The sequence below is a fragment of the Scyliorhinus torazame genome, chromosome 11 (genome assembly GCF_047496885.1).
Source record: "Scyliorhinus torazame isolate Kashiwa2021f chromosome 11, sScyTor2.1, whole genome shotgun sequence".
In the NCBI taxonomy this organism is placed as follows: Eukaryota; Metazoa; Chordata; class Chondrichthyes; order Carcharhiniformes; family Scyliorhinidae; genus Scyliorhinus; species Scyliorhinus torazame.
In genome coordinates, this window is record NC_092717.1 from 89,885,199 (window position 1) to 89,898,364 (window position 13,166).

Consider the following 13,166-nt stretch of genomic DNA (forward strand, 5'->3'; position numbering starts at 1 on the left):
GATGGGCCGAATGGCCTCCTTCTGCACTGTTAATTCTATGATTTACAGTGCCGTGTTGGCATTTCCGTTGTAGTCCAGGAGCCTGCAGACTGCTGGAAGGACCTTGGGGGGGCTTCTTGATGCGTTTGAAATCTGCCTGTGAGAGGAGGTTGGCAGAAGCACCTGTGTCCAGCTTAAACTGGATGGAGCAGTGGTTGACCTGCATCACCGCACGCCATTCGTCCGCAGAATCCACAGTGAGGATGGATTGAATTTGTGATGAGTTGGATGTGGCATATTCACATTTGGTAATGATGCCCACACAGTAGGTGGAGTCCAGGCATTCTTCCTCTGGATCCGTTGTACTGCCAGGATCAGAATCCTGTATTTGTTGTTGCACACTCTGAACGCGCCACCGTCGGAATTGGGAGCGCTGGCCCCTGACTGGTGGTGCAGACCTGCACAAGGCTGCATAGTGTCCAGGCTTCCCGCAGTTTAAACATCGCCTGCCTCTTGCAGGGCAGTGTTTCTTTAAGTGGGCATTGCTGCAGTTCGAGCACATCATGATGTCGGCGTCGTCGCACATGCGCAGTGCGGGTGTCGGCCGCTTCGTTATCCTGTTTGCATCGCGCATATGTGGGGCCCCGGGAAAAGCGCGCTAAATGGCCGCTTTCATCAATGTTGAGGCGTGGCATCCGGGAGATGGCCTGCACACACACTGCCTCATGGGAGGCAAGTTTCTCATTTTCAGCCGATTTGTACTGGGCATAACGATTTTTGGCGTGCTCATGCACTGTGCATGTTTCAATCGCGACTGGCAGGGTCATTTGCTTGATTTTCAGTAGCTGCTCTCTCAGAGGATCAGAGTGAACTCCAAAAACGATTTGGTCTCTGATCATGGAGTCAGCAATATCACCAAAGTTGCAGGACAGCGCTAGCAGGCGGAGGTTAGTTCAGAAGGAGTTGAAAGATTCATTGTTACCTTGTAGACGCTGTGTGACTATGTAGCGCTCGAAGATTTCATTGGTGTCCACTTCACAGTGACTGTCAAACTTGCCCAGGATAGTCTGAAACTGTCTTGTCCTGGCCTTCGGTGAAGTGAAAAGAGTTGAAGAGTTTGATGGCTTGGTCACCCGCTGTTGAGAGGAGAAGTGCGATCTTCCTTGCATCAGACGCACCCACGAGGTCTGAAGCTTCGATGTGCAGCAGAAACGTTTGCTTGAACGTCCGCCAGTTGGCACTGAGATTGCCTGAGGTCCTGAGCTGGTGAGGAGCCTGAATCTTCTCCATTGTGCCGGGATGCATTCGCTGGTCGTCACGGAACGGACTGAGATAAACCACCTAGATTAAGCAGCCTCCTGGTAGCATGATGTGTTATGTACTCTAGGATAACACAGGCTGCAACTAGATGTAGCTTTAACCAAAAGATACTCCAGCCCTTGAAGTTAGTTCAATCTGATTTATTGCATGTGCAGTGCGAGTGTCGGCCGCTTCGTTATCCCGTTCGCATCGCGCATGCGTGGGGCCCCGGGAAAAGCGCGCAAAATGGCCGCTTTCATCAATGTTGATGCGTGGCACCCGGGAGATGGCCTGCACACTCTCTGCCTCGTGGGAGGCAGTTGCGCACAGTTAGCACAGTTCTCTATGAGTTCAACTCTCTGCTAACCTAAGCGTGGTTACTCTGTCTGACTGAACCAGACTAGCTGTTAGCCACGTGTTGGAGGTGTGATACTGTACATACACCCTGACTCACTCTGTAGATGTTCATCAGTGGAAAGAGGCGGAGTGTGAGTGCCTCATGCCTTTTACAGTGAGATATCACCCTGAGTGTCCTGCCTGCTCATTGGTCATGCCCTGTTCTCTGTGTTCATTAGCTGCCTGTCTGTGCCTGTCTGTATATCATTATCTGCATGTCTGCATATCATGACACCGTCTTGCTCCTTCTGGTCCACCATGTATTTTAATAAAGTGTAAACACCGCCTCTTCTGGCCCAGTGCTGGTTTTTGTCAGGTTTTGCTGTTGAGTTTGGTCCCATGCAGGCCTCTCAATCCTGGGAGTTAAAATAGGATTGCAGCACCGATGATTTCATCTACTTGCAACTTTCTCCACTTTAATTCGGCATCCCCCAGCCTGAAACAAACAGCATACACACTGTTGGAATACCAGCAGTTAAAATGCATGAGGCAGAAGCATCTACCTCCGTTTCACCCCTGCCATGGCCTTTTTACCTACCCACCAGCCCCTTTCACAACAGGGTGGGCTAGCTTAAAATCAGGGCTATTGAAAGAAACTTGTTTTGACATTTTTGCAGCATTGTTGTTTTTGAGTGTTGTGGGAACAGAAACCGAACGCAAGAGATATCTGCAGGACAACATTCATTGAACAAAATATGAGAGAATTGAAGTTCAGGACTGAGATCCTCAGATTTTTAGTATCAAGGAATATGGAATAAAGATGGGTAAATGGAGCTGTGGTTAAAAAAAAATTAGCCAGGATCTAATTGAATGGGGTCTATGATCCTGTTCCTTTGTTCAAGTTTCACGTATAAAACATTGCATTAAACTCGCTGAGCTTACAGATGAATAGCCTTTAAGATGGAACAGAAGGCAAAGCATAAAGATCTTATACATAGGAAAAGATGTGGAATGACTCGTAAAATGCTATGGTGCAGATCAGGAAATGATTAAACAACAGAGCGATGTGGAGGAAGCTAAAGGAGACACTTAACTAATTTGTTTGTACTCAATCTACCGAACTACTACTCTTTCCCGTGCCTTCGTAAATTTTGTTCATCTCTTAAATCTTCCATTGTGAGGAAATATCTCACTCCTTAAATGTCAGCATTGTTTCTTGATAAATGCTGTTTGACTTGCTGAATATTTCTAGTATTTTCTGTTTGTTTTACATTTTCCAGCACATGTTATATTTTACTTATTGATGAGTGATGTAAACGGTCCTTTGTCACCTTTTGCATTGTGTCCGACTGCACACATCCCTCAAAGTGCAATCTAGTTGCACATGCTTATCCTTGTGTGTTCAAACTGCCGGAGTAGAGGTCTCTACTTGATTTACCTCACTTAATAGTTTAATTAACCTTGTGACTTCCATTCCAAATGAGAATATTCTTTCAAATGGATGTAATTAGGATTGACATAAACCTATGCCTATATAACTTGTTTTCTTCCTTCAGTGTTCTTAATCTGTAATTTAAAAAAAGACCTCTTAGCATATTGTTCTCTTCCTGCTACATAACTACTGGTGAAATTGCTGGGATTGACTGCACAGAAGGGGAGGATTTTGCAATGAATTTGTATTCTTTCTGTGTAATGAAGATAATGTAGGATTATCTTGACCTAAACTGAATAATACAGTATTTGGAGATCAGGGGGCGATTTTATGCCATCAGCATAAACAGCGACGCGGGCCCAAAATCGCACAAGAGAGGGAAAACGAGATTTACGCCAGCAAGGTCTTGTTCCCCATTTTCCCTGCCCCTCGCTGGTGCCGTTACAACTGGGAACCTAATTTCCATACATTTTAATACATTTCAGTGACATTAAGGAGCTTCCCAGCCACACGATCCCTTTCGTTGGCAAGGTTTACAACAGGTATATAACAGGAAGCAGTCAAAGGGAAGTGGGGCAAAGGTACATAAGGGTGAGAGGGTGCCTTCTGGCGCAGGTTGTCATTGCCCCTTAGCAGTGTTACCCTGGCAGTGTCAGGAGTGCGTCTGCTATGGGCTCCCCTTATGTGTGTTGCAGGGCAAGGGGAGTGCTGATGAATGGTCCAATACTTGTGTGCGTGGGTGGAGCAGTTTCGTGCAGGGAGAGTGTCCCTGATACTTGTGATGGAGGAGGTGGGGGGAGTGCCCCTGATACTGGTGTGGCGGCGGGGGGGGGGGGGCGGTTGCCACGATGCTTGTTGTGTCGTCTTTGTCAGTGGGATGAGGGGGATTTTATTTCCAGTGCAGATTGGAGCTCCCTTTAAAGATGGCGCCCCGAACTCTGTGGCCTTGCCGGCTCTATCAGGCCCCGCCTCACCAGAATGATGGTGCAAACCAGACCCCCAGATTTTCACTGAGTGCCAGAAAGTCTGGTCTGAAAACTTGGATGTACATCTGGAGAGATACATACTGGTTTTCAGTTAGAACCTGGCACAAATACTGCCCATGTTTTTATGAAAAATATTATCATCTTAGTCAGAAATATTAAGGTAATGGGAACGATGGCTGCATTGTTAGTATTTTTGAAGATGCATGCTAAAGTGCCATGAAAATAAATGCATGTGAAAAGAAATGTTGTCCCATGAATTTATAGCAAGAGGATAGAAAGCAGAATAAAGTGCAAATGTGTTTTTTTTGATAAGATGTAAGTGCTGCAACCGTTTCCATTTTAAATTTCTCCGTGTGATTTGGCTGCAGGCACAACAAAATGACTTTGAAGTTTGCTGAATATATCAAGTTAGGGGCATGGCAAAAATGTAAGAGATTGTAGTAGAACATATACAGGTTATAAGAGTGAGCAGATTAGCATCAGATGCAGTTCATGAGAGAAATGAGAACGAGTATATTTTGGGAAAGCAGCACTGACAGAACATATCCCTTAATAGTTAGGGGTGAATTTACACTAGGGGCAGAGTGAGAGTTCATTTCATCCATCGTGAATTCAGTGGAAGAAGTAGGAAACCCTGGACAAATCTTATATCCCTATTCCAGGCTTTCTACACCTCCTTTGTTGATGTTACAATGAAGAAACAGAAGAACCACAGCAGAAACATTTCTCCCCACCCCACAATATGTTTAACAGAGTGGGAGAGAGAGATCTGGGCATGCTGGTACCCACGGTTCAGACGTAAGTGATGGAGAACCTCCGGACCCAACTCTTGTGCGATGGCAAGGATGGGAATAGAGGGTTATGGACTCCGGAAGTGTCAGAAGGATTTAGGTTGGACGGGCAACATGGTTGGCGCAGACTTGAAGGGCCTGTTCCTGTGCTGTACTTTTCTTTGTTCTTTGAAAGGAGTTCTATAAATGCAAATTATTTTTTATGTCTGGTGCAAGATGGATTTCATGATATAAGGAAATTTTGTTTCTAATGGTGAAATGTAATTACTTCAGAATTTTTCAGTCTGATCATGCTAGTTGCTAATTTTGTACACTTGTGTATAATTTGTGTCGTATCTACATACGTATTGTTGTCAAGAACATGCACCTACATTTTCTGGGATGTTCATATGTCCATGCGGAGCATCAGAATCAGTCATGCAATTGCACTTAGAGTGCTCCTTCTCACTCCGCCACTGCTCTCGTGGCAGCCTTGAGGCACCATTCTCTATTGGAATCCTCTTATGGAAGTCCTTTGTGTCGCTAACACTCTCCCCATCTTCAAAAGCCTTCCAAAATAGATGTCTTTTCTGATGATTTTGGTCACACCTGTACCTTTTTCTTTACCCTTCACTTCATATCTGCCACTCAACCTGTAAAGCATCTTGCGATAGTTTGCAATTTGGCAACCGTCATATAACTGGAGGAGCTTGTCATGGGAAATTTGTTTTGTTTTACTTGATGTACACTATCGAACACTGTCATTTCATGTGTATGATGGTGTTACACACAGAAAATTTGTACTACTTTTTCTCAAGTATATTTCCTAAACTTTATCTGATTTTCTAAACTTCCAGACTTACCAATTTAAAATATTACATCATATTTGAATGACAGAACTAAACCGTTGTGTTTTCCAATTGCACGTTGCACATATCTTGTATTCTTTATGTTATTCTGGATCAGTATAATGTATGAACTTTTTTTATTTCAGGGTATCCTGATCCAGAAAATTTCTCCTGGAAGAAGTATTTGGAGGTGATGGGTGCAACCGCTGCTCCAGCTCGTGCTTTCAAAGTGGTATGTCATTGTTCTTCCAACTGACAGCTCTAGATTTGTTGGTAGTATTGAATAACAAGTTATGTAGCCTTTCTGAAATAATTGGTGCGCTTCTCCGGCCGCATTATGCTCAAGCGAGAGCACAACAAGGCCGGAGAATCCCAGGAAAGGCCTCTAGCGTGCCTCCCAACAGGCTCCGACCCTCATGGGATTCATCAAAGTCCTGCGAGCTGTCGGAATCCGTCCCAAATGGGCGTGACCAAACACTACTCACGGAAGTAGGTCTTAAACATACTTATGACCTGTCTGCCCGTGATCCACTGGCCTCCATCGATTCTGACGGGTCCTGTTTCTCACCAGTTTAGCCCACACTTCAAATTTTTTTTTGCACTGGGGAGCTGAACTCTGAGATCGGGCCGCCATTTTGAAAGGGTACCCTGATCTCTAAGATCATCGACGGGTGAGAGTCCTGGAAGGGAGGGAGTGTTGTAAAGGGGCTTGGGGGGCCTGAACAGGGTGGACCCCCAGGGACCCCATAATGGGGTGTCCTCACTTGGAGGGTGTGGGGTAGTGCCCATGTGTGTGGGGGGTGACATTGCCCATGGGTGGGGGGTGTGAGGGACCCACAAGCTTACTTGATCAGGATACCCTTTCAAAATGGTGGCCCGATCTTGGAGTTCAGCTCCCCAGTGCAAAAAGAAATTTGAAGTGTGGGCTAAACTGGTGAGAAACAGGATCCAAAAAGTGACTAAGTGTCATTGAATAGCGGTGGGGAACTTGTTGGCAGAGCCGGTGGGAACTTGTTGGCAGAGCCTGAAAAACCCACCACAAATTAACTCAGAAATTGTTTGGGAGAATCGCGCCCAATGGTTTAGATTCTCCGGTCTAATGCTAGGCAAAACATTCTGAAATGCCTTGTAAATAAGATAACACCGTTCACATGCCTCACATTTCTTGCAAACAGCCCAGCTCATTCATGTTTGTTTGTTTTTACACTTAACTGTGGGTTAATCTGTAGCAATGAACAAATTTGCCCCAGAGGTGATCCGCGAATATTTCAGTAATATGCATCAGAATGCTCAATGCTTCCAGGTTTTTGCTGCCTTAGAGATTACAAGATAATTATAAGTAACAGAGAAAATCTTAGTTTATTTACCAAGGAAAAACAACATGCAGTGCTCTCTTCATGTCACTGTCCTCTGCTATTCCCAACATTACCACTGCAGCTTGGTGGTGTGTATACCACCCCTTTTTTTTACCCCTTGGTGTTTCTTAACTTGACTCATACAGATTCTACATTGTCTGTGCTGATATCTTTCTTCAATATTGTGTCAATATCTTCTTTAATCAACTCCACCACCTTTTCCTTTCTGTCTGTCCTTCCTAAAAACTAAAGCCCTAAAGCCCTCAATATTTAGTTCCCATCCTTGGTTACCTTGAAGCCATGTCTCCGGAATCCCAATAATATCACTTTAGTATATATGGTTGCTTCTTATTTTCCAACCAAAATGTATCACCTCACATTTTTTTGCATTGAGTTTTATCTGTTATGTATCCATCCATTTTACCAGTCTGACCATGTAATCGTGAAAATTCTTTTTAAAAATAAATTTAGAGTACCCATTTCATTTTTTCCAATTAAGGGGCAATTTAGCATGGCCACCTACCCTGCACATCTTTGGATTGTGGGGGATAAACCTACGCAAACACGGGGAGAATGTGCAAACTCCACACAGACAGTGACCCAGAGCCGGGATCGAACCTGGGACCTCGGTGCCGTGAAGCACTGTGCCACCGTGCTGCCCCCTATCTTGAAGATTCTTGATTGATGAGGGAATCAAGGATAGAGGGGATGAATGGGAAAATAGAGTTGAGGCCACAATTAGATCAGTCATAATCTCACCAAATGGTGGTGCAGGATCAGTGGGCCAACTGCTTTAATTCAATTGCTTGTAAGACCATCACTATCTTCCTCACTGTTTACGGTGTTCTCTGCAAATTTTATTACTGTCGCCAGTACTCTTCAGTCCAAGTTAGTAAAGTCTTCTGCTTCTTTGGCAGTTCCTCGGAGTTCAGGATGACTTGCTTCCACGCTGAAAATAAGTTTTCAGATGACTGAGGAGTTTAATGTGTGACCTACAGTCTCTGTCATAGGTGGGTCGGAAGTGATTGGAAGCTCGAGTGGGTGGGGTTACCCAGGTTGCCACAGGCTCCTATCGCTGTCGACATTTGGCTTCAGTTGCTCTTGACAATGAAACTTGAGTTGCTCAGCTCCTTCCCAGATGCTTTTCCTCCACTTTGGGTGGTCTTGGGCCAAAAATTCCCAGGTATCGGTGGGTTGTTGCAATTTTCAAGCAGGCTTTGAGGGTGTACTTGAAGTATTTTCTCTGCCCTCTTGGGGCTTGCTTGTCGTGTCGAAGCTCCGAGTAGAACGCTTGTTTCGAGAGACCTGTTTCAGGCAATCGGACGATGTGGCCCAGCCAGCGGAGTCAATTGAACGTGGTCAGTGCTTCGATGTTGGGGATGTTGGCCTCAGTGAGAACATTGACATTGGTGCACCTATTATGTCAATGGATTTGCGGTTCTGTTTTCTATCCCTTAGCCAATATTCTATCCATGTCGATATTGCCCCTTTTATCCCATGGGCTTCAGTTTTGCTAGGAATGTGGTACTTTATCAAATGCCTTTTGCAGGTCTATGTACAACACATCAGCTTCCCTCACCAAATCTCCCTGTTACCTCAGGTTAACATTGAAAATAGGAACAGGAGTAGGCCATTTGGCCCTTTGAGCCTGCTCTGCCATTCAATATGAACATAGAAACATAGAAAATAGAAGCAGGAGGAGGGTATTCAACCCTTCAAGCCTGCTCTGCCATTCATTATAATCATGGCTGATCATCCAACTCAATAGCCTATTCCCTCCTTCCTCCCCCATATCCTTTGACCCCTTTTACCCCTAACACTGGACTCATTGCAGGCCTTCTCCCCAAAGGTCATTCCACCTTTTGCCCCTCTCCCTTGAACACTTGAACATGGCCCCAACCCCCTACTTGCTGAAAGCCCTGACTCTGGAGCTCCTGGGCTCCTCAACATGGTGCAGGTTTCTGCAGTCCAGCATTGGCCAATGCTCACACTGTAGCAATGAGAACTGAAGAGCTGTTGGCCATCTGATTGGCTGGAAGCTCTCTAGACAGAACGTCTTCCCGAGATGGGTCGTGAGTCTCACCTTAAAGAAATTCTGCTCCCAGTGTCAAATTGCTGGGAAGCAGCCAATGAGATTGCAGCCAGGCTTCCCCCAATTTTTTAACTGTATGGGGAGGACTGCAGCGTCCCATAAATCCAGTCCATCATTTCTAAAAGCGTCCCCATTACTGACTTGACTCATCTTTAAGTAGTACATCAGATTTATCTTATCTTTATTACATATCTTGCAGAAAGGTCTCCACCCAGTTAACTTTTCAAAGCTAGGCAGCCCCAGTTTCTCCAATAGTCTGTTGTGGCTTTTCTTTCACAGCTTGAACGTTTCAGGTACGTCTTGGTGACGAGAACTGAACGAGTTATTCAAAGTGTAGTCTGAAAAGAGAATTGTACAGTTTTGGTATGACGCCCTCCAGCCTGTTACTTGTTTTGTTTATTGCTGATTCACAGTGATTTTATCTGTTTAGTGCTGCATCGATTAACCCCATCAAATTGCTTTTAACTTCATCCTTTGTTAGTTTCAAACCATCCAGAGAGTATTTCTGAAACTAATTATTATTCCCATTGTGCACTGTATACTTGTCCCCGTTACATATTATTGCCCTTTCCTCTGTCCGTAGACGGATTTTATTTCATTACTTTTGTTGGTCTCTGGCTGTTTCTTCCATCTTAGCTAGTGCCTCCTTTAATATCAATTTGCATTGGCTTACAAAATCCAAAATTAGAAAAAGTAGGTGGTCCAGCTTCGTGTCTGTACCATGCTGATTCAAAAGGGGAGGAAATGAACAAATGACTTCTTTTAGAAGTGTTGCGCTAAGTCTGCAATGTTCTTGCAGATGCTGAGTGATGGAAATATCACGATGGATATATTTTTAAAAATTTGACATTTTCTGCATATTTTCATTTCCTGCATCCTGCCTTTCATAGAATCATAGAATTTACAGTGCAGAAGGAGGCCATTCGGCCCATCGAGTCGGCTACGGCCCTTGGAAAGAGCATCCCACTTAAGCCCACACCTCCACCCTAACCCCGTAACCCAGCAACCCAGTATCCCCACCCAACCTTTTTGGACATTAAGGACATTATCATGGCCAATCCACCTAACCTGCACATCTTCAGACTGTGAGAGGAAACCGGAGTACCCGGAGGAAACCCACACAAACACAGGGAGAACGTGCAGACTCCGCACAGTCAGTGGCCCAAGCCAGGAATCGAATCTGGGATCCTGGAGCTGTGAAGCAACTGTGCTAGCCACTGTGCTACCGTGCTGCCCAGTAGGAGGCAGTCTGTCTTGCTAGGCTCCGGGCCTGCGCACTGCTGAGGGGCCATGCATGTGCTGGACGGCGACATTCTGAAAGCCAGTCGCGGCTGACATTTTTAAAATCTGGTTGCGGCCATTTTTAAATGGCAACCCAATCTCTCAACCTCACTAATATGTGGATCCCCCCAAATCCCCTATAAGAGGGGCTCTCCCCACACCCCACCTCATATGGGCAGAGCACCCCTGGCATGGGCCCAATGCCAGCCTGATACCCTGGAAGGGCCCATGGGAGGACCCTGGCCAGTTCCAGGCTGGGACCCAGGTGGCATTTCCAGGCTCCTAGTGCCACAGTTCCCAGGTGGCACCAGCAGTGCTGGAGTGCCACCCTGCCCAGAGGCCAATCACCCATGGCATCCAATCCTCTGGGAGACCCTCCAAGTGGTGTTCCACCTGGTCCCTGTTTGTGGAGACCAGTACTGAATGACATTCACCTAGGGTCTCTGAGGCAAAGGAGTTAGATCCCAAAGCCTTGGGTACATTAGGCGAGCTGCATATTAGAGTGAGTCTAGCTAATATGCAGATTTACCAAATACTGATCCCGCCCACAATGTACGGGGTCCAGATCGTGACAGCCCGTTAGACTTCATGAGGCGTGGCGAACAGAGTAAATCCCGGTAGAGGCCTCTCCTGTCAACTATCGGCCATGTCGCGCCCCCCCCCCCCCCCGCCCGGCCTCCCGGTTCGGGCGGGACACAGCCAGTGGATCGAGCCCAATATGTACTCTTCCCCTTATAACAGATGCGTGATGGCTCTGGCTATTGCTATACCTTTGGAATCCTCATGGGAAAGAGAAGACTCTCATATTCAAAAGCAAGATACTGTCCAAGCTGGAAATCCAAAATAAAAACAGGAAATGAAAGAAATACTCCTGAGTCTAGAAACTGTGGTGAGAAAACACGTAATGTTTTAGGTCGATGTCCTGTCTTCGATATGACCCGTTCTGATCTCTGTTGCACTCTCCACAGATGCTGCTGGACTTGCTGAGTAATCTCCCAGGAAAATGTGTGTGTATTATTTTGGGCATACATGTTTCTAGGTAAATTCCTGCCTTATGTTTCAGATTGCCAATTTATGCAATTTGTATTTAACTCCTCATCTTGATTTGAACAGTTGTCTCCACGTTGTATACATGGAGTCATTTTTATCTGGCCATAAATCTCTTGAGTATGGTTGAATTTATTTTCAAGAAACGAATATATGATAACACTGATGGTTCACTGATTATCCATAAATTTACATTTATTTATTCTGTGCAGTGGTTTGAAGAATTACATTATAGATCTCATGCTTCCTCACATCATGAATTCATCACTTTATTCTTGTCATCAGTAATTTACATTGGGTGATAACTATTTCTATTACATATCTACATTTAATCTTGAACATTAGCTTTCGACAATAGGTTCATAAGGGTAAATTATCATGTTCTTGAATTTTACATTCAACAGAGGCCACCACATGGTTTCCAGGTGAATACGAAACTTGAAGCTGTGGACAAGAGAAACCCAATGTTGATTCGTGTCGCCACAATTATAGATATTGATGATCAAAGGATAAAGGTACTTTTTTGGAGATTCTGACAAACTGTATTTGAACATTCATAATGTTTTGCTATATTTCTGAGGTAGTTCATTCTTTTGACACCATTAAACTTCACTGGAGTTTTCAGACTCATCCCATGTTGTCCCAGTGAAACATTTTTTTGTTGATGGTTCTTAGCCAATGTGATTAGCTGTGTTGATTGGTCGGAATTTCTTCTTCCTTCCCCTCCTGTCCTCTCCCAAATTCAGATTAGCTAAAATTGAATTCTGGTACAGCGTATATCAAAGAAAGAAACATTTGGAGATTTTCACAGTAATTTCATTGCAGTGTTAATGTAAGCCTAATTGTGACACTAATAAAGATTATTATTACTTGCATTTATATAGCGTCTTTCACAACCACCAGGCATTTCAAAGTACGAAATTAAGTACTTTTGAAATGTAGTCATTGTTGTAAAGCAGAAATAATACAACTAATTTCCCAAAGCAAGATCCCACAAATGCAGTGTGATAAATACCAGATATTCTGTTTTTAGTATGTTGGCTGAGGGGATTTTATGTTTGCCAGGCCACTGGGAGGAATTCCCCTGCTCTTCACAATAGTGCTGCTATGAGTTTAATTATATCCATTTGATAGAGCAGAGGGGCTTTGGTTTAACATCTTGGGTGCGATCTATCGGCCTCGTTGCGTCCGTCTTGAGATGCAACGAGGCTCGTAAATCTTGCGAGAGGCTTTGCAATCTGGATCTTGCCCATTGAGGTTGTGATCTGGATTTGCAGGGTGGTACCCTGGCATATCCGATGCCCCCCTTGGCAGTGCCATCCGGGCACCCAAATGGCATTGCCAGGCTGGCAGGGGCACTGTCAGAGTGCCAGGTTGGCAGTGCTAAGTTGCCCAAGTGGTATCTAGCCCATGCTGGGGATCGGGCCGGGGGTGCCCTGCCCTTATGTGGTGGGGTGCGGGGGCTCAATGACTCCCTCATTCCCTAATTAGTGTGTTGGGAGTTCTGGATGCTGCAATGAGGGATCTACTGATCTGGGCGCCATTTAGTGCAGGAAATGAACCGAAGTGCAGCCTCGGTGGACATTCCTTGCCGAGGCCCATTTAATAGCGGGGTCGTTCTCGGCGCTGTGGAGTCTGCATGTTCTCCCCGTGTGTGCGTAGGTTTCCTCCCACAGTCCAGATATGTGCAGGTTAGGTGGATTGGCCATGCCGAATTGTCCTTAGTGTCCAAAATTGCCCT

General features: G+C 45.2%; 1 protein-coding gene across 4 annotated transcripts in view; it reads left to right on the forward strand.

The window, feature by feature from the left end:
• The window catches only part of LOC140385371 (lethal(3)malignant brain tumor-like protein 4), a 555,015-nt gene that overhangs the window by 269,485 nt on the left and 272,364 nt on the right, over positions 1-13,166 (forward strand). For all 4 annotated transcript variants that reach the window (XR_011933346.1, XM_072467457.1, XM_072467455.1 and 1 more), the window contains 2 exons: positions 5,797-5,882; positions 11,830-11,940. Coding sequence is in view for 3 of the 4 variants with exons in the window: in XM_072467457.1 (XP_072323558.1) it covers positions 5,797-5,882; positions 11,830-11,940 (197 nt within the window). In the remaining variant the exon portion in view is untranslated. The remainder of the gene's footprint in view (positions 1-5,796; positions 5,883-11,829; positions 11,941-13,166) is intronic.